General features: G+C 43.0%; 1 protein-coding gene across 1 annotated transcript in view; it reads left to right on the top strand.

Annotated features, from left to right (window-relative positions):
• MYOM2 (myomesin 2) overlaps positions 1-22027 on the top strand; it is a 96505-nt gene that overhangs the window by 16429 nt on the left and 58049 nt on the right. The window contains exons 4-9 of the mRNA XM_077309297.1: positions 1153-1291; positions 3621-3778; positions 6427-6519; positions 16651-16739; positions 17926-17973; positions 19147-19308. Of these exons, the coding sequence (XP_077165412.1) occupies positions 1153-1291; positions 3621-3778; positions 6427-6519; positions 16651-16739; positions 17926-17973; positions 19147-19308 (689 nt within the window). The remainder of the gene's footprint in view (positions 1-1152; positions 1292-3620; positions 3779-6426; positions 6520-16650; positions 16740-17925; positions 17974-19146; positions 19309-22027) is intronic.

The following is a 22027-nucleotide window of genomic DNA, read 5'->3' as shown; positions in this document are numbered from 1 at the left end:
ACTGGTCTTTGAAGTGATTCCAAACTCTTTCTGCAGGCATGCCAGCATGCTAAGTAATGGGGCTTAAAAAAATATAATAGAGCTTCCTTTTCAGCCATGTACGATGTAGAAGAGTGAAAAATAAAACACAGCATAAATTAAGGGTTCATAAACCATGTCCAGTAAGGTGTCCGAACCTGACAGTATAATCTTGCCAGGCTCACACCATAGGACGACTACCATAATTCATTGGTCCTTGCAGAAATCAGACTAGACAACCCGATGTATGTTAGATTAAATAAAAGGGATATATTAATGATAACCATGTTCTTTGTTGCTAAGGCAAAGAAACTAGGAGGGAAGATGAGACACAAAGGAATGAATTTTATGCTTATTTTTAAGACATCTCTTGTTATAGATTGTAACTTATTTGGAGGTAAAACAAAGGCACATTATGCACGGGGGGGATAGCGCACATTCGGGGTGGAATGGCGGCGACTAAAATCACCGATAACGCATGGAGCCGGCTGCAACCGACTGCAGATTCAGTGCATGCCACTGAAAAAGCCGCGTTAGTGAAACGTGGAAGAAAGCGCAGCTTACGGGTGACCGGGGTGCAACCAGAAGTGGCGCTGCTGTCACCGCGTGCATAATCGGTTACTCTGGGTTTTGCCACCGTTGCGTCCCGTCCCGTGCATAAGTGGTTTGCTTCGCTTCTTCCCCCTCCGCGTTTTCCATGTGACCCGAAATCGCCGTTTCGGCGGCCGTGCATAATGGGCCAAAGGGACCTTTTTAGATGGGAGGAGGGACAGAAATTCTTGATTTGCTTTAAACTCTGTTTAAGCTCTTCTTGACCATTGGAAAATGCACAGTTGAATTGAGTTTGGGAGTCTTTTCCCCTGGATATCTGAAATGGATCCTTAGAGGAACCGTATCTCATTTTGTTTGTTTAAAGTTGGCGTTACTAACATTACTCCAATCAGTACTAGCTAAGGAAAAGGGAAAGAAATCCAAATATTTGTTACATCACAAGAGGAAGTTAAAATAGTTCAAAGTACAGAATGAGCATGTGCTTAATGGTGCTAATGACACTTCATCTGCTCGCTACAGCATTTCAGTAGTAGTATGAAGCATTGAGGCTAAGCCCTAAAAGTTATTATTTGGGTTGTGCAGAAGTCTTGAACAAGCCTCTCAAGCGAGTGAACAGAGGAGAATCCGGTTTGCTACTGAGTTGTCTTCCTTGGAACAAGAGATTCACTCAGCCAGACTCCATGCTAGAGAACAGCTGGATAAAGTCAGCATACAGAGGATGGTACTGTAAAACACATTTTTTGTTCACTCTTGAAGTAAGGCTCTAAATTCCAAAATGAGAGGGGTGATACTGACTTTCACATCTCTTTGCTTGGCCTGTATTTCATTGCCATGTCAGCCTTGGGCAAATCAAACTTGTGATTTTTCATTTTCATGCCATTTTCTGTTTCATTATGCTTATTTTTCCACATTAAATAGAAGCATTTTGGCGTTTAATAGGTATAAAAGGCATATTACGTAACAGTGATTTTGAAGTAGAATCGGATACCCAAATAAATTGGGAATACCAGCACCGCTTTTTTTAAAACTGTAAACTGCCTTGAGCAGGAAGAGGTGACACAGAAATATTCTACAGCAAGGGTGGCCAAACAGTGGCTCTCCAGATGTCCATGGACTAAAATTCCCACGAGCCCCTCCTGGCTGGAATTTTCATCCATGGACATCTGGAGAGCCACAGTTTGGCCACCCCTGTTCTACATAGAGAATGAAAGACAAGCAGGTGAGGTGAAAAGATTTGTCAAATCAACACACAGAAGGAAGTGAGTGTAAGAGATGCCTTGCTGGGTCAGCCCAGTGATCCATGTGTCCAACATCTTGTTTCAGAGTCTAGCTATATGACGTGATGTAAGCCAGGTTAAAGCAGCCCTGATTTGTAGCCACACATAACATTGGGGGACTCAGCTTAAGCAATTGATAGAATTGTAGAATTGGAAGGGGCCATACAGACCATCTAGTCCAACCCCCTGCTCCATGCAGGATCAGCCGAAAACATCCAGGATAAATATCTGTCCGGCCACTGCTTGAAGACTGCCTGTGAGGGGGAGCACACTATATCGTTAGGTAGTTGATTCCACTTCTAAAATACCCTGTGAGATTCCCCCCCCCCCGATATCTTGTGATAACTGTGTTGCTCTGAGCTCTGCAAGGGAGTAGTTGCATTGTGTGACAGAACTATTTATAAGGTGAGTCCCCTGATGGTATGTGTGACTGTGAGTTGGCTTGAGTCACATCAATTGTATAGCTAGGCCCTCTCACCACAGCCAACCCTTACAAGGCCAACGAACAGACATAAAATCCATGGCCTCTCAGTGTAGTTGACTCCTAGCACTGATATTCAAAGGTTTAAAGGTAAAGGTATCCCCTGTGCAAGCACCGAGTCATGTCTGACCCTTGGGGTGACGCCCTCTAGCGTTTTCATGGCAGACTCAATACGGGGTGGTTTGCCAGTGCCTTCCCCAGTCATTACCGTTTACCCCCCAGCAAGCTGGGTACTCAAAGGTTTACTGCCTCTGAATTTGGAAGTCCTTTTTGGTTACCATGTCATGTAGCCACTAATAGACCTATCATCCATGAATCAGTTAAAATCCCTTTGAAAACCATTTTTACTAGTGGTTGTCACTATACCCACTGGCAATAAAATCCATAATTCAATCACTTATTGAATGAAGCAATAATCCTTTTTTACTGCCCATCAATTTCATTTATTGTTTCAGTTCTAGTGTTATGGTAGACAGAGACCAAATTCTCTCTCTGCTTTTTTTTTTTACTATTTTTTTAATACCTTGTATCCCTTAGACCGATTTCGCATGGTGGGGAAAGGCCAGGTGGGAGCTCATATGGCAGTGGGATTAACGTCCCCTTACACATGACGTCACTCCTGGGCCTGGTATGCTTGAGGGATCCATTGCCTTGTATTAAGGGAACGCAGATATTTTCCATGTTCTTTTAGCGGCCCCGGGGGACAACGGGGCCTAGCCAAGCACAGGCCCATATGGATGTGGAAGAGCTAGGCCTTCCAGGTCTGGCTCCTCTCCACCTACAGCATGCCAGCAGGGACAACAAATGCTCCAGTTGGCTCCACAGCGCTTTGCATCACTGTGGGGCCAAATGGGGCATTTTTTTAATTTGCAGGAAGGTGGGATCACATTGTTATGCGATCCCACCTTCCAGCAAATAATCCCCCCGCTGCCCTCCTTGTGGAAAAATCTTTCCACCCCGGCTACATCATTGGGACACAGAAATCTGGGGCGGACTGGGTTCGTCATGGTAAAAGGTCCCCTGTTGGGACACAGGAAGTGGCAAAGCATGCTGCTCTAGTTCAACACACCGGTGGACACCCGGGAGGCTGCCCCTGGTGCAGAATCAACTTCAGTAATCTCATTTAGACCTTTCTGAATACAGGGCATATGTATATATCTCTATTGCAGATCAGTTTACTGCCATGCTTAGTAAAGCTCCTCAATTTGCTTCCCTTCTTCCATACATCACAAGTAACTCATTTCTCTTCCATATTCACTTTATTTATTTATTTTGCCCCTCTTGCATCACAGGTAGAAGAAAGGATGGCTCTGGAAAGATATGCCGTGGAAGAGACTATAAGCCGAGCCCCAGAAATTTTGGTCCGGCTCCGGTCTCATACTGTGTGGGAAAAGATGGCTGTGAAGCTCTTCTTCACTGTCCAGGGATTTCCCACCCCTGTTGTCCAATGGTAAGGCTTTGATCCTTTCTGAGAATCTCAAAATGCTATTAAGATTTTTTCATTTGGTAGCTGTAGCTCAGCTATTCAGCGTCACATGTATAATGGCTAAGTTTAAAAGCTTTCATAATCCTTCATGGAATGCCAAATGGCTACTGTTGGCACTGCAGTAAGGAGCTGAAGGTTTTAGACTTTATACTGCAGACTCACACTGGATGTCGTACGTCTTTCAACTTAAAATATCAATGCTCTTAACTTCATGCTAATCTAATTGCTTAGGAAAGAGCGAACGGAGACGTGCCAAACATTTTCCCTACCAGCATGTATTCGAATGTCTTACATTACTTCAATACAAATGAATAGCTAAAACTCCTATTAATTTTAATAAAGGGGGATAGCAACCAGATATTGCTGTGCCTTGTTGAAAATACTAGGATGAATGCTGGAAGTCTGTCTAAGAAAATGAGATTCCATTGGCATTATTGGTTTACGTGTGATTATAGAGCAGAGGGAATTAGAAGAATATTTTGTTTTCTCGGTCTTCTAACAAAATGGATGAGCTCTGGTGTGTCCTTAAGTGAAACAGGTCTTTATGAGCAACGTTTATAAATCCCCTCCTCCCAGGGCAAATAAATGAATGCATATGACGTCACTCCGTGCCTGCAGCATCCAGTAACGAAGGAAAAGTGTGAAAACAAGCTGGATCAGTCAAACAGGGCAAGAGACTTTGAACGGGAACGGTTGAAGGCTTTCACAGCCAGAGTCGCCTGCTTGTGGTGGGTATTTTGGGCTGTGTGGCTGTGGTCTGGTCGCTTTAGTCCCTGATGTCTCATCAGTAATTGTGGCTGGCATCTTCAGAGGTAGGGCTCAGCTAGATGGGAGTCTCCCGGAGCAAAAGAGATCCGCATCTTGCTGTGTCCTACAGCTGAAGATGCCAGCCACAGTTACTAGCAAAACATCAGAGGCCAAAACTATCAGACTATAACCGCAGAGCCCGGAAAACCCACGACAACTAGACTTCAAACATCTTTGATACAGTGCCAGAGATTTCAAACACTGATCAGTGATGGAGTTTAATATTTGTTGCTCAGTCCCTGAGTGAACAGACATCAGTGATTTATATCCATATGTGAACCTGCCCTTAGTCTAACCTCACTTGGCAGGACCGGCATAGCTCTCCTTTCCTCTAATTACTTAGAACTGGTGACTGCTTGAATTGTCTGTTCTTACCTCCCACGTAGTCTAGGTAGCAGTCTCTCATTCAAGTAATCATCCAATTTGTGCAACATTTTCTATTACATTTTTTCTCAGTAATGACCTGTTTGTAGCCTTTGGCACTTTGAAAATCATGTGATAGACACTCATTATGCATGTGGATTATGTTAAGGGGCAGGAGGGATGGGTTTATACTAGAAATATAATACTTCTTCCCATATGACCTGCTCATTTTTATTCCTTTTTCTGTAAATTCCTCTGTGTCTCGCTGTGTGGGGGATATTGTTTTAAAACTACTCTTGCCATGCTCTGGTCTCCCAAAAGGTGTCAAACTGGGAGTAAGAGAGGGAATAAAAATCAAAGTTAACATAAATCCAAATAGATAGGATTGGATTTTTAAACTCTAGTCCCCATCAAGTTGGACAAGTCATGTGACTTGTTTTCATATAATGTGTAGGATCATTCTTAGTTGTGGGCTAGAGCCAAGAGCCAATTTTGTGTGCCATCAGGATGGGCTCAGATTGCCAGGCCTGGCAACCAGAGACTGGGCAGGGTGGGGACATGGGGGGAAGCTATCAGCAACAGCATTAGCTCACTTCTGGGAACCCCTGGAAGTGATGTCATGCCTCTCTAGGAATCACCCCAAACTCCATGGTTTAATTAGAATTTCTGGTGAGTTTTAGGGAGGCATGACATCCGTTCTGGGTTTTCCTTTAAGTGAAATCATGTCATCACTGACAACAATTGTAAAAAAAAAAGGAAATAATTCACTTTACTGCTGCCCTCTGGAGCACTAGTGGGCAAGGCCCACTGAGCTTGAAAGCTCTTCTTCCCCCAGCAGGTACATGGCAGCCCCTAGGCTTTTCTCAAATCTGGCATCAACCATGGAACTATGGCCTGGAGACGAACCCCACACCATACAGCTAAGGACTTCATTCCACGAGCTTTTAAATGGCTCCTGCACATCTTAGTCGACCCTTAAAAGAGAGGGAGAGAAGGGCTCTCTGACTCTGGGCTCTCTGACTATCTGAAAGTTCACACAACTGGATGCTGTGCTATGGATGCAATTAGAAAGCAGCGTACCTTTAAATGAAAAGAAAAGGTCATTACAGCAGGCAGAGCTTGTCACGGAAGGGTGAAAAGAGCTGACCCTGTTGGATTTCCTTTTCTACACATCTGTTCAAGGTACAGAAAGCCTAATTAGATTGCCTTGTAAGGGACAGTCCTGAGGAAAAAAGGGGCTAGTAAGAAGAATTTTACCGTAAGTCATCATTTCCGTACTGTTCCCATAGTGTCATTTATTTTCTATTCATCCGCAGAAGGTCATTAAAGCCTGAGCAAAAAGCCCGAGTTCTTTCCCTTTTGTGTCCAAACAGCACTAATTCTGCCTTATTTACTGTTGCCGTTTGTTTACCAGCACAATGTGTTTTCTTTCCCTTTGTCAGGTATAAAAATGAAGAATTGATTACCCCTGCAAGTGAGCCTGGGAAGTACAGAATTGAAAGCAAATATGGAGTGCATGTGTTGGAAATAAACAGGTAAATTATCCAGAGATATTACCCACCATTACATCAATAACTGACCGTCCTAAAAAGACTGCACCGCGCAGCAAAAATATGGGACAGAAGACTGTTACGACCCTGTTACTAGGAGAGGAAAATAATGGGGTATTGTAACAAGCAAAACAACACCAGAAAATAAAATCACAGAGCAACCCTAAGCAGCGAGTGCACTGAAACCAGTAAGTTTAGAAGGGTGAGCCTCTGTTTAGGATTGCACTGTAAATCGGCATCAAGTCTTTCCCCCTCACCTGCAAGACCAGTCCTTCTGCTTCCCTGTGGTTTATCTGTTCACGGGAAAAGCTTTCCTAGGGGACGAGAGGGGGTGCTTCCCGGAGCTTGTGCTGCTTGGCCTTACGTGGATGGAAGCAGATAAGAGGAATGGTTAATTTCGCCTTGGGTAGGAAAAACTGCTGCTACATTTAGAAAGCACAAATGACTTTTTGGCCAGCTGGACTGATTTTAATAATCCGACTACCACTCTTGGTGTCTGGCAGAAGTAGTTTGCAGGGGTTTAAGTAACCGTACAATAAACACAAATTCCAAAACAGTTTAGTCAATCTTAGAAGCTGTTCTTGTAAGTGCAAGAAAATGCTAATGCTCCATTCTCGTGCCTCCATTCTTGATTGGGAATGAAAGCCCCCCCCCCCCCAATGCTTCTTATCAGGAACTTGTCAAAACAACAGCTCGGGCCTTTTGCCATAATTATTTTTGTGTGGTCTAATGACAGGACAGCTGACTGCCTTCTGTGTTTTTCTGCTCAAGCAGCCTCTTCTTGACTACCTCCCCGTGGCATGATCGCTTTCTCTGGCTTTTAGGCCCACTTGCGGGGCAGTGGGGGGGGGGACGACAGGCACACATGTCCAGTGAATGAGGATCTTGAATATATTTGGATCATGTAATTTTCTTATAGATTCTGTTGCTTCCAGTGGATGGTGCCTGCATGACTACCCTTATGAAATTGCCTTATACCAAATCAGACATCAGTTCATCCACCTCCGTGTTGTCTAATTTGACTGACAGTCTAGTTTTTCAGTTTGAGAAAGATCTTTGCTGCTTGGTGAGATCCTTTAATTGGAGATGGCAAAGACCAAATTTGAAAGTGTGGGGAGGAGTGGGGCATTGCTGGGTGTGCTTGAATAGTGTGACGACAGGACAGTGGTATGCATTTGGTGTTAGTGTTGCATTTTCTGAACCCATGAAGGTGCCTGATGCCAAGCTGAGCTATGAGTCTGTCAAGGCCAGGACTGTCTGCTCTAACTGGCAGTGGCTCTCAGGTGGACATGGTGAGGATTGAACATACAAAGCAAATGATCCCCCATTGAGCCACAGGTCCATCTGGGTACGTATATTTGGGTCTCAGTGCTACTTATTAGTGAGCAACTGGGAAATGCAGGCACATCCAAATCTGTTCATTTCATACAACCTGAGATTCTTAGTGCATTCACATGTAGAGTCACTCCCGCCTAAGCCCAGTGAAATCCACGACTTTAGATCTGAATAAGTTGGTATTGGATTACACTGTAAATCTTGATTTAAACCCAGTTTTAAATTCCCATCTGTGGCGAGTCAACAAATTCTGGTTCATTGGGGAAGCATGAATTCCTGATCAAGTCAGAACGTGTTCAACCAGGATCCATGCAAGGGGGGGGGCTATGAATATAACGACAAACTGTCTTTGCATCTGATCACTTTTTAATTGTAGCATCTGACACGATCTGAATGTAAAAGGTTCATTTCCTCTAGCATGCTTTCCAACGCCCATACTCCCCTAGATTATACTAACTGATAAAGTAGTCCTCTGATTCTAGGACACTGTTTGATGACCATATTAGCACCTTTATTTATTGTTTCCTGGACCCTTTTAATTACAGTTAGATACCACTGAGCCCTGTTATGGCTTGAAGAATTAATTAAGTTCTACCACCATGTCTTCTGCTGCTGCTTTTTTTAAAGTGTCCAAACTGTTTCACCTCTCAGTGATTTATTACAATAGCCATATAAGATAGACCATTACTGCTATCACCATTTTACAGAAAAGGTCCTGAAGATGAGTGGGAATATTTGGCTCATGATAAAGACTCATAAGCCTTGAACTGGGAAATAATGCCTTTACCTGCAGACAGGTACTTGTGTGTTTTCACTTCAACGAGTCCTTTTTCTTTCAACAACTCACTGCATTTAAAAACTCATCAAGAGGATTTATTTCCAAAGCAGATGTATGCGAGCTACTTGAATGACATCACTGGATGAAAGGAAACTTTACTGGAGTTTTCTTGTCCTTTAAGACTTGTTTGCAGATACTTCCAAATTCAAAATGATGTGGATAATTTGGACTTTTAGAGATGTGTTTTCTGCTAGATACTTGCTTTCCTTTAGGGTGGGGGAGGCAGAAGGTGTTGCTGGGTGGAAGAAAACAATTGGTTAGTTATAATTTTTGAGAAGATACAAATAGTTATATAACATTAATGATAGTGTTAATTTGGAGGGGGGGGGTAAGATTCTCTGCCTATTTCTGTATTCTTCTCAGCTGTTCATACCGATATGCTGAGCTTCAAGACATCCGAGACACGGCCTTGTAAAAAAGTTTAGGAATTTCTTGGCTGCCATCTTAGCATTTCTCTGAAGCTCATGCAGAGCACTTTACCTTCTGATGCAAGGGTGACATTTATTCCTATGAATATGCTGGGTGCTCCCTGGCTCCAGTGGAAACATTCTTGAGAAGCCAAAGATATGGCATCACCCCATCATTTTAGAGTAGCAACTGGATCCTCTTTCATCTGTCTGTTTCCCTGTCTCAGAAGACTCATACAGCTACAAAAGAATTTACAAAAATGTTGATGGGTCAGTCTTCCTTCTTTTTGTTTAAGCATTAAGAGCCATTCTCTCTTGGTTTTCATGTACCTTGGTTTTGAGCACATTCGAGAAGCAGCAGTAGATTTAGGTGGGTTGCTGTGTTGGTCTGAAGTGGCAGAATAAAGTTCAAGTTCATGGCACCTTGAAGATTAACAAAGTTTTGTTCAAGGTATAAGGTTTCATGTAGAGGGACACTTTTTCAGATACATGGAAATGGAAGTTACCGGTCCATAAATATATAGATAGTGAATTATGCAATGATAGGTTGGCATACTTCCATGTGTTAATAGGAGTAGGGGATCCAGTGCCCTTAGTGAAGGCCATCAGGATACAGAAACAGAGAAACTGGGACTATTTCTGCACTCTACAGGAAGATTGCTGATTGCATTTATATCCCACTTTTGTTCCATCATGGAACTCAAAGTGGCATATATAAATTTCTCAAAAGGATTCCTGTCTCCTCTCTGGGCACTAATAAGGCCCAAACCTGTTGTATTGTGGTTTTCACCATATATCCAATATCCATTTATCAGGTTCCTTCTCAGTCTCCCCCAAGAAACCCAATCCTTTATGCCTTTCCTTGTATGCCAAGTTCTCCAAATCTCTGATCATTTCTAGTTATAGATTATGCTCAGATCTTGGAGCCAAGAATCAGATCTAGTCCTCTGGTAATGATACCTGTGGTATGTGAAGCTGCGTTGCAGCCTCCCTTGTTCTACCGTCACACACTGTTGATGGCTCTTCTTTTCTTTCTGCATTTGTTTGCTCTGCAACCTGAACTGGCTTGTGAGGCAGGTGTACCAGCAAGCTTGACCATAAACAGTTCGACATGTGCCTATAGCTGAAACTCAAATGCATTCAGTAACATTTACTGTGTGGACAGAGCACAGAAAGGAGTCTCCAAAATCTTTCCAAATGCCAAAACCGGGGTGATGCTTTACCAGGGTTAGCTATCAGAAAAGGAAGACTGCAGCTATGATGATGATGTCATCCACGCAGTCGTGTCCGACCATTGGTGATTCTATAGGAAAGTTTCCACCACGCATCTCTGTCAATGACTGCCTCTTTTAGTTGTTTCATGGTCATCCCTGTATTGGCTTTGATCATGTCAAGCCAGTGGATTCTTTGGCGACCACGTTTCCCTTTGCCACTGACCATGCCGAGCATTAATGATTTTTCTAATGAGTTTGATCGCATGATGTGTCCAAATTAAGTGAGCTTTAGCCACAATATCTTGCCTTCTAATGACATAGTTGGTTTGCTCTTCTCTAAAACTGTCTTGTTGCTAACTTTGGCTGTCCATGGTATTCGCAGCATTCATATCTAACACCATAACTGCAGCTAAGAAATGGGCAAAATTTGAATACATGTGATGCTAATGTACTAATTTCTCATATTATGCCTGGATATTATGACTCTCAAGTCCTTTTTGCACCACTTTTTGCTTCCCAGACATTCCCTTCCTTCTGCCATACAGTGTTCTTAGTTTTGCACCCAAGGCTTGTACAAATTCTTATTGCATTCCATTCTCCTGAACCACATTCTCCTCCTTTCTGCTGGAGACCTCTGATTGCCCCCTAGACTCCTCCTGGAGGGCTCCCATGCCTCAGAAGCAGCAGTTTGTGGTGTGTTTGGGGCTTCCGTGGGAAGGGAGATAAGACAGAAATCGCCCACCCTCCTTGTATCCATGGAAATTCCAAGACGGCTCCAAGCTCATGGTTTAGCATTACTGTGAGTGCTGCTTGAGCAGTTGGACTGTTTTTAACCTCTATCACTATGTGGATCTTCCATTTTCAAAGGCAGCATACCACTGCGTATGTTGGGGAAAATAACTCCACAGCCCACTTGGAAAATTCCAGTCCACACGTGTTATGGGGATCAGAATACTGGACTTGATCTAGATCAAGATCTTCTTCTACCGAGGCAATCCTTATGAGGGGAATAGTCCGACTCTTCACCGCCGTTCTCCTCACCGCAGCATTTATGGCACATTGTTAGATCTGAATAGCATGTCAATATTGACTTTTTCCATATTGTGTACTGTTAGGCTAAGTAGAAATGGGATGCAATATATTATTTAACAGGCTGAGTTAATCTGACATAATTCAAAGCCTCCTGACTGGATGACATAGTAATCTAAGCCACTGGTTTATAGAAACCCAGCTGTCGTTTTCATTATACTTTGCATGTGTGAGACCTGCCAGTTTAATGCGAAGACTTTACATTTCCACATTGCACACAGCATTTCTGCCCAGTGTGTTTATAATACACGTTTGTGATAATGAACAACGCATAGTCGTCTCCCCCACCCACCCTTGTGGACTGCTAATTATGGTCTTTTGCTTCAAGAGTCATTTTGTGTTTATAACAATCTGCCTCTAGGGGGAGCTGTAATCCTTACACATCGCCAAAGCAACCCCTTTGCTCTCTCCATAGACATACAGTTTTTCATAGGCAAGTGATCAAAATAAAGTCACATACATTCCACCTTTGAATGGGGAGGGGCATAGTCGGCAGTAAGTGTCTTGGCTACAGCTCTTCATCTTAGCCTTTTCCCTTGTGGGGCAAAGCGTGGCTGCGGCACGCTGGTCTGCTTTCAGAGGTAGAAAATGGCAAAATCGGCCTCCTTCGTCACGCTTGGTATCCGTGCTCTCTGTGTGTCTCATTCCCGGTCAGTCGCATCAAGGGTTCAGAACATCACAGGCAATTGAAAGCAATATTTGTGTCCCTTTTGCCTGACTTTCCCAAGATAAAAGGCACCCTATCTTTGAAGAGGAAATCTGATGCAAGCATACTAAATGTTCCATTACAGACATGGAAACTTCAAAGTAGTGGCCTCTGATACTTCTCAAGTGAAGTCGGGGTGGGGGTGAGGGAAAGGACCGCACAACAAACAGGGTTGAAGTCATGATGAAACTGGCATTTATGCAAATGCATGCAAGCAAATATCCTGGGACCTGTCATCACAGAAATGAGAATGGAAGTGGAGTTTTGAAAAGTGTTCAGGAGAGTTTGATGCAGCTTGTGCATCCCTCTCTGCCTGCTTGTGGGTTTTCCCCAGCTGAGCAGATTTGTTACATTGGCAAGTCTGTGTCATGCCTAAGGTGGCCAGAACACCCCTAGCTACCGGGGAGGGGCAGGGGGTAGGGTTGTAGAACCAGGTTGCAAATCTCTTGGAGTTTGGGGGATGGAGCCTGGAGAGGACAGAGACTTCAGCTGGGGTACAAGACTGCAGAGTCCACCCTCCAAAGCATCCATTTTCTCCAGGGGACCTGATCTCTGGAAATGAGCTGTAATTCTGGGGGATCCCCAGGTCCCACCTGGAGACTGGAATCGGCTGCTGTGATCCTGATGTAGGGCGCTGCAGTAATGTGGGAACATTGTGCCATTTTAGAAATGGGCTTTAAAAGGGGCGGCAAGCAGGAGGGTGTGAGAGGGTGGCCGCAGCTTCCTTTGCCCCACAAACCGGGCTACTGGGAGTGGAAAGCCTGCCCCTGCTGGCGGCGACAGGGCTTTGCAGTCCACAGGGAGGCTGCACACTCCCTCCCCAGCTCCCTCCTAGCAGGAGAGTACCTGCGGGCCGCAAAGCCCTGTCGCTGCCCCTCTCCTCATGGGTGACAATGGAGGTTGCAGCCATAAGGCTTCTAGCAGGCAAGGAGGGAGGATGGGAGCTGGAAGGGGAGGGCCAATCAGGGTAGATCTGGACAGACAGGGCCCTGGACAGTCTCCTCCCAGGAGGCTGTTTCCCAAATATATAAGGGAGCTAAATAGTGTTAAGTATAGCAAAGACAGGAGGTACCTAGACTCTCTATGTGGGGAAAATATAGCCTCTGCTGCTTTAGCGTGATATGTGCACAGCCTATGTTTGCATGGCCCCATATCATTTATTATTTCCATGTTAGTTCTGCAGTATTGACATAATTTAGTCTCCGTGCTATTTTAAATTCACCATTATGGAAGTATTTAGGGTTGTTAGGTGTTTCTTTTTAAGTAATACTAATAAAGTTCTTGAGTCCATCTTTGTGAAATTGGATTAGTGTGGAAGGCATAGAAGCAGCCAGCACTCTCTGCTTGGGAGGCAAACAGAGAGCTGATGCAGCATTCTTTAACATCTGTCTCTACAAAGACTCTGTCAAAGTGCAGAAAGAGGTGAAAAGCTGCAGTTAGTCCCTGGCAAGGCAGAGCTGATAAAAAATTTCTTCAGGGATCATTACAGAGGCTTTCATGTTTTCCTGCTGTCCCATCGTCTGGTCTGAAATGGAATCAGAATCTTTGTAGGAAGGCAAAACTGCATAAAACCAGGCGCCTTTTCACACAACTTCTTGCTGGGATGCCATGGGAACATGTGGTCTGTAGAATATCACCACATGTACAACACCTTCCTACTAGGGCCAGGATGAACCCACAGTTCTGACTGTATCAGAACCTGCCGCGCTGCAGATCCTTGAAGCTGCCTTATATTGAGTCAGGCCACCGATCTATCAAGGTCAGTACTGACTGCTCTGACTTCCAGTAGGGTCTTCCAAACCATCCTTTTGATTGGTTTGAACTATGAAATTATATGGTCATGTTAGGATCAAAAGGCCCTAAGATGTTATGCTGGACAACCCATGACCAGGTTCCCCCCCCCCCAGATTTTTGAAGGTTAGTAGCTACCAACCTAGATAGCCCAGGCATGCTTGTAATATCTTGGAAGCTAAGCAGGGTTGGCTCTGATTAGTATGTAGATGGGAGACCACCAAGGACAGGACCACCAAGGATTATTATTATTAATTATTATTTATTGTATTTGTAGCCTGCCACTCCTGCAAAGACTTGTGGTAGATAACAATGACCATAAAAAACCCAATAAAATTCCTGTAAAACAGTTTAAAAACCCAAGCACTAAAATACAACAATCTATACATAACCACCAAGATGCTCCGTGGCAAAAAAGCAACCAAATCCTAAGCAATAATAGACCCAGGGGTGGACAGAGGGGTTAATCTTTACTCTTTAATCTGCTGGAAATAGCCCAATGGAGGGGGGGGTCTAGATCTTCCTCAGCGTGCCAGCCTCAACCGTAAGCCTGGTGGAAGAGCTCCATCTTGCAGGCCCTACGCAGATGCAGGCAATGGCAAGCCACCTCTGAACATCTCTTGAATTGAAAACCCCATGGAGTCACCATAAATTGTCTGTGATTTGGTGGTACTTTCTACCACCAGCAACAAATGTGTGGTCACCAATGGAGTGTCTGAAGAATGGGAGTAATATACATGCTCTGTCGAACTTCAAATAATGGCCTAGCAGTGGCTATCTCTCCCAGGTGGAGTTTTCAAACTGATTTTAGGGAGAGACCACCATATAGTACATTATAGTAGTCTAGTCTTTCTGTTACTGTGGCACAGATACAGGTGGCCAGATCAACTGCATCAAGGAAAAAGCCATTTATGGGCTATGCTGAGTTGGCAGACTGTTTTTTACAGCTGTATTGACTCACTTCTCCAATAACGAGGTTGAATCTTATACGAATAAAATGCTAAGGCTTATAATGGAGTCAGCAAGGGTCGGTTGAACTCCATCAAAAGTGTGGAGAACAATGTCCTTCAAAACCTCCACCTTCCCAAAACACATTTACCTCTGTCTTTTTCAAGTTTAGTGCCAATTTGTTCACTTTTAGCCAGTTAATTGCTGCAGCCTGGCAGCTATTTAGGTCCTCTCATCAGCAGGAGATTTGGATACAGATATATAGAGCTGGGAATTGTCAACATATTGATGACAAACCAGTCCCTATTCTGTGAATGATCTAAGGGCTTTACATAGTGATTGAAAAATGTGGGACCCACATTTAGGACAATTGGTTTCCAATAGCATAGCCATTTCTGCTTCCCAGCCTCTCAACAAGAGAGCATGATCTATTACAACAAAGGCTGCAGATAAATCCAATAACAGCTACAGAGGGGCATGGCTTTTGCCTACACTCAACTAAAGTTAGCAGTGCCATATCTGTCTCATAACCTGACTTGAAGCCAGACAGAAAAGTGTTTAGAGCAGAGTTATCCAAGAAGACTTGGAGTTGGTCTGCTACTGCTTTCTCAGCCACTTTGTCCAGAAAGGGAAAATTGGAGACCAGCTGATAATTGGCCACATCATTTTCCTGTAGGAATTGTTTTTTAAGTAGCAGATGGATAACAATTTCTTTGAGGGCAGGTGTCCTGAATTAGTGACTGATTAATAATAGTTACTAGTTGTTGTGGTCCTTACATGATTTTAGCAGCTAGGATGGGCAAGCATCTAGGGTACAAGAAGTGGTCTTCACAGATCCCAGGATCTTGTTGACATCCATAATGGAAATGGGATTATAATGATCCATGAATAGACCAGGCAGAATATTAGTCCTTTATTCTGGTGTACTTATAATTGTCTGTGTCTGGGATAGTAAAGCTTCAGATTTTGGCATCAGCAGGTACTGAGCTGTCTTGAACAACTGGGATGAAAATGAAGCAGCGGATGTAGAGAATAGTAGAGAAGAAACCTTTCTTTTCTGCTGCTCCATAAGTCTTACAATGAGCCCTATAACATAATCTGTCAGATTTAGTATGAATTCTTTGCCAGCACCATTTTAGACCTTGCCCAGCTCTTTTCAGATAAACCAGGGCCTGGGCTTTGTCTCAGGAGCAGGAGAGGTCAAAAAGGGACAACCTTGTTGATAGCTTGAAGGAGCTTCATGTTCCATGCTTCCCCTGTACCCTCAACAAAATACAATTTTGGAATCCTAACATTCCCCAGAACATTCTAGAATCCAGTTGGATTAATGACAGTCCATGGCATGGCAACTTCAACCAGGCTCCCTCTCACACAGGGCATGGGAGCCACATTCACCTCCACTTTAAGCTGGTAGTGGCCAAATCTCCATCCCTGAAACCAAACCTTTGTTCAAAGGCTCAGTAGACTAGATTAAGCCCAGAGTGTGTCCTCTTTCACTGCTGGACCAGTCCCTATTGGAGAGAGACCCAAGGCAGTCAAACAGCTATAAAATCCTGGGCTGGGCTGACAAGGTGTCCTTGATGCAAGTCTCCCAGAATGATTGGTCTAGGAGTATCCAGCACCACATCTGACAGTACCTTGCTAAATTGGATCATGATGTAGGGTGGCAAATTTACTATATTAGCAGTTGTGCAGGACTTACTATGTCACAAGCTCTTCTTTGATGAGCAAGTATTTGAATGAGAGGCTAAATATTTGGATTCTTTCTCTGTTTCTCATCTCGTTTAGGGCCAGTTATGATGATACTGCTACATATTCTGCAGTTGCAACAAATGTGCATGGACAAGTATCCACCAATGCTGCTGTAATTGTGCGGAGTAAGTCAGCCTTGGAAAGATAATCTATATACTAATAATGAAGATGGCTAAATCTGAGGATACTCAAATCCGGTGATTAGAGCTGTGAATGGGCAAGACAGCTATTCCTACAAAGGGTTCTAGGTTTGCAGAACAATGTGAAAAAAGGGAGGGATGAATAAAAATCCCAAAATGATAAGGGAATCATCTGTAGCTATAAGTAATGGATTACCTCAGTGGTAAAAAGGCAGGGGGAGAGGGCAGGGTCCTTTCAGGCCTATTTTGGACTTTGAGGGAGGGCTCAGCGAGGCCAGGACTCAGCTAGGTTTGTTTGCCAGTTCCAGGTTAGGAAATTCCTGGAGATTTTGTGGGGGATCCTGAGGAGGGCATGTTTTAGGGAGGGGAGGAGCCTCAACCAACTATAATGCCATATAGCTTACCCTCTGAACCAGGGGTAGTCAAATTGCGGCCCTCCAGATGTCCATGGACTATAATTCCCATGAGCCCGTGTCATTTTCTCCAAAGGGAACTGACCTCTGTCATCTGAGGTCAGTTGCAATTCTAGGAGATCTGCAAGTCCCACCTGGAGGTTGGCAAACCTTGGCCTTGCATTAACCTGCGGGTGACTCGATACCACCTGCCAACTCACCTAAACCTGGCTGCTTGCTACTGTTCAACAGCAGCCATCCTATAAAAGTCAGCGTTTTCTAGTCATTAGAGATTCACACCATGGTCTGTGAGGTTCAAGTATGAATTCTCATCATGCTGTGGAAGCCCACTGGGTAATTTGGGATCAGGTACATCCTTTCAGCCTAACCTAGGGAAAGTGATGGGGTAGAAGAAAGTGATGTGTTGCCCCACAAGCCCTTGGGGGTTTCCTGCCATGCAAGTGGACATGCTCCAGTGGTTGGCGCCACACAACTGTGTCACAGTTTTCCTAGGCAAACCCTGCAGGGCGGGGTGGGGATGGAACATGGAAGACAGAGAGACAGATAAAGGTAGTTTTGCTATTTGGTTGTAAGGAGAGAAGGAATCAAGAAAAGGGGGAGAGGCTATGGGGACTTTCAGGTTGTAGGAAGAGGAAGTCATGGGTGAGAAGGAAATGAGATGCCTCCTGTGAGTTTTTGTGGGTTCCTTCTTGTTTCAAATTCAGACGTTCCTGCAACAATTCTTTTGGACCTTATATTACACCTGTCATTTTTTATAGGGTACAGAGATGAAGAGCCTTACCCTGGAGGAGTTTTACCCATTCGTTGTAAGTTTACTTTACAATTCAAAAGGGGGTCATAAAACTCAGGAGTACTTTATCATAAAAATGCATCTGGTTGTCACTTTGCCACTGTGCTCAATTTAGAAAGCCAGTTTAACCTGTGACTTTTCTGATGGCTTGCAAACAGCACATCTCACGAACACCCAGCTGCTCCGTACAAGCTTGTTTTCCTTCTTTGGTTTTCAGGAGGGACCAAGTTATAGGTCCCCGCTCTCTATTTTTTTAAACTATTTTTCTAACACTTATTATGGCACAGTCCACTCTAGTCCTTGCAAACGCATCCCATAATAAATCTGATAAAGCTTTAGGTACTCCAAGACTTTTTGTTTTGTTTTGCTCCTATAGACTAACATGGATTCCCGTCTTTAAATTTAACTTTAAGGTTTATGCATTTAATAGTGTTGGAAGGTATCTTTGATTTTGGTTCCAAAAGTTCAATATAAACACAGAAAATAATATTCAAAACATGTCTTAATCTTTAGTTTAGGCTTGTATGAGAACCAGGCATCAAAATTTCTGTTTGGAAATTACTTTGACATAGAAAAGGGGATTGTTGACCACACCGTGAATGGGGTCTACAAGTTCTACTTGATATCCTTGCCAAGAAAAATTACATTGAGCCCAGTCCTTGCACTTCACCCTTAGAAACAAGTGAGACCTGAGTGAATGAGATTAGGGCTGGACAAAAACCATGGATGGGACAATTAAGAGAGGCTCCGATAAGGAAGGGTGTAAAAAGGCAGATAAATGCAGTCGGAACTGCTGTTGTGCGATTTTCCCATTGTTGTCTGATGAGCATCACTATATTCATTTATTACTGAAAGTTCTTTGTGTTGATCAAAACGTCTATGAGAAAGAAAACAGCCATTTCAGCAGCATCCAAGCTATAATATGCTACTTTGAGTGGAGACAGGTTTTTTTTCTTCTCTTGAGATATACTGCAGCACACACTGCTTTGTCCCTAAACCAGCTTTGAGCAAACAGGGTTTTCAGGTTTTTGAAAACCTGCATACCTGTTTGCTCTACCGATGCTCTTTTAAAAATGTGACTTCTGTCTTTATGCTTGATTTTCATCCCACAATAAAAGAACACATCTGAGCTATTCATCATATTTATCTTTTCCCTTCTACTCACTGTCCTAACTGGCTTTGCATACAGTACCTCTGCCGGATGTGTGCTTCACCCATTTTGATGTTCAGTTTTTGGAGAGGTTTGGTGTGACCTTTGGTATGGAGGGTGAAACTCTTGTCCTTCGATGTGGTCTCCTGGTCACTCCTGAGCTGACTCGTCTCCGACCTCGTGCTGAGTGGTATAGAGATGGTAAGATTTGTTTTTTCTTTAGAGAAAGTATGTGTGCTTGTCCTTAAACTGGTTTTGAATTTGTCAAGATGTGCAGGATATATATCACTTTGAAACTGCTCTGCTGGACAGATCCCTCACCTTGCAGGAAATGGCAGTCAACTGGTACTTGTTTCTTTTTTAAATTCTTTTTGCCATCAAGTCACACAGCTGACTTACAGCAACCCCATGTGGTTTTGAAGCAAGAGACATTCAGAGGTGCTTTGCCATTGCCCGTCTCTATGTCATGCCCCTGGTATCACTTGGTAGTCTCCCTTCCAAACTCTGGCCAGGGCCAGCCCTCCTTAGCTTCAGAGATCTGATGAGATCAGGCTAGCCTGGGATATCGGGATCAGGCTGCAAGCATGACTCCCACATTCCATTATTAATGGAGTAAGGAAAAAAGGTCAGTAAAAAGTTAGGTGACTAGTGGGGTAAATCTGATACATATTGTTATTAAACAGCTCTGATCTTAGAGGACTTGGCATGGAAATGCCTCAGCTTGCATTTATTATGTCAAACAAGTCAATGTTTCATTTTTCTTTGATATTAAAATCATCTTTTATTTCCACCCCTTTATTTCCTTTTTCTGAATGTGTTCATATAAATGGTAAGGTGCTGTGAAGGACATGTGTGATTTATGTCTGCTAATCAGACCCCTTCTAATGCTGTGCTTGTTCCAAATTATTACAGTTTAAAGCATTTATTGGCTATTAAACTCTGGAGGATATGTTAACAGTGCAATGCAAAGCAGAGTCACCTGTTTTTGAGCCCTTGGACTTCAGTGGATTTAAAAGGGAGTAACTGGGCTCCAGATTGCACTTCCAGTCAACCAAATCGGATTCTATGGGTTGGATTTTGCAAAGTGTTTCTGATAATGGAAGAATTTCCTTCAGTGGATGAGGGATATTCTTTGCATTCTGGAAATATAAATTTCAGATGGTAGCTATGTTTGGTCTATAGTAGGACAATTAGATTTAAATTCAAAATACTTTCAAGACCAAGAAAGAATATAAGCTTTCAAGAGTCCCTAGCTTTGATCCTTGAAAGATTATACTCTGAAGAACATCTTCACAGGTGTTCTTTTGGGTATGCAAAGGGGACCATTTCTTCCCCAGTGGAAAGGGGGCTGTCCTTAGCTGGTTCAAGCCAAAGGCTCTTAGGCATTTTGACTCCTATTTAGAGAAAATTTGCCAACAGATATCTTGTGGAGAAATATGCTAAAAGAGTATTTGTAAGTAAGCTTTAGGACAATGCATTCCCTACCTCAATCAGTTGCTGGGATGTTTATGAGTATGCTTTTTCAACTGCTAATTATTTGTTACATTTGCAATGTCAGCACATTTGTCAGAGGAAATCAATAGGTCTTTGTCCACTTGTTTCTCACCAGGGGTTGTGAGTGACTCCTGTCTGCATCAGTTAAATCAAAAAGAGTTTTTATTCAGGTAGCTGATAGAAGTTAACAAACAAAAGGACAAAGAAATCATCAATGCATTATTAACTGTTTAAATGGTTAGATTGTTTTGACAAGTTTACTAATTCAAGGAGACTAGAAGAGTCACTTTACCAAAAGATGCAAACTTTCCCAGCTTTTCTGCAGAATCCCACAGAAATCTTTGCAGGTTTTTTTCTTTCCTTTTAAAGGCGAAAAATACCTCCAAATCATAAAATAACAGCTTTGGGGTAATTGTTACAGAAAGGCAGTACTGAATTATTTTAATAAGTAAGGACTACAATTGAATTATGAAAATGAATTTGTTGAGTTAAAAGACAAACTTTATAAAAGAAAGAGGAGGCAATATAACTTTGTAAGGGTAGTATTTCTAGTTGTTCTGTAAAGAGAACTACTGCTGAATTGCATATTTGGGTTAGCCTCAAAATGTAGTGGTACTTTGATAGGAAATCAGTCCATAGCTTTAACCTTTCCGTCACTTAGGCAGAACTCTGCCCATAATTTTATTAAAGTCTGCTTTCCATTTTCCTAGGTATGTTATTGGTATAATGCTTTGCAGAGCTATTCCTGCCTATGCCCATTGTTTTCAATAGGATTATACTGGAGTAATTTTTCATAGATTGCCAGTTTGAAAAGATGTTAGTGGACTTGTACAGGAAAATTTAAATGATCAGTGTCCCACAAGGCCTGAAGCCATGACTCTCCTCATCAAATGGAATTCTTTTACTCTAAGGAATCACTTGGTTGATTCCAAAAAGTTTCAAAGGCTTGACACCTTAACTTCATATTCTGAAGACCAAAGGAATTATATGGCTTTGGTTCCAATTGTTCTTTTCTTCTATTGGAAGAGACTCCCTGTGTTGCAAGGAACTGTCCTCTGGTGGAATATAAGTCTTCAGGCTGTGAAAGTTTCCTTACTCTGGAGGAAGACTCAACTGTGATCATAACAGAACTTTTTTCTCTGGTTGAGTGGCTCCTTTGGTAATGATCTAAAACAGGGGTAGTCAAACTGCGGCCCTCCAGCTGGAAGGGGCTCATGGGAATTGTAGTCCATGGATATCTGGAGGGCCGCAGTTTGACTACCCCTGATCTAAAGCATCTTTTAAAAAGAGGTTTTGGCTATCCATGCTTATTTCTTCAAGGTATCTTCCACCTGAAGATGTTTGCAAATGGGATTAAAACGACTTTGTACAACATGAGAGAAAACAGTGAATTTAATCAACACGTAAAATATGCAAATCAGGATAT

The sequence above is a fragment of the Paroedura picta genome, chromosome 1 (genome assembly GCF_049243985.1).
Source record: "Paroedura picta isolate Pp20150507F chromosome 1, Ppicta_v3.0, whole genome shotgun sequence".
In the NCBI taxonomy this organism is placed as follows: Eukaryota; Metazoa; Chordata; class Lepidosauria; order Squamata; family Gekkonidae; genus Paroedura; species Paroedura picta.
The sequence above is the reverse complement of the archived record's forward strand: the minus strand, read 5'-3'. Positions and strand labels throughout refer to the sequence as shown.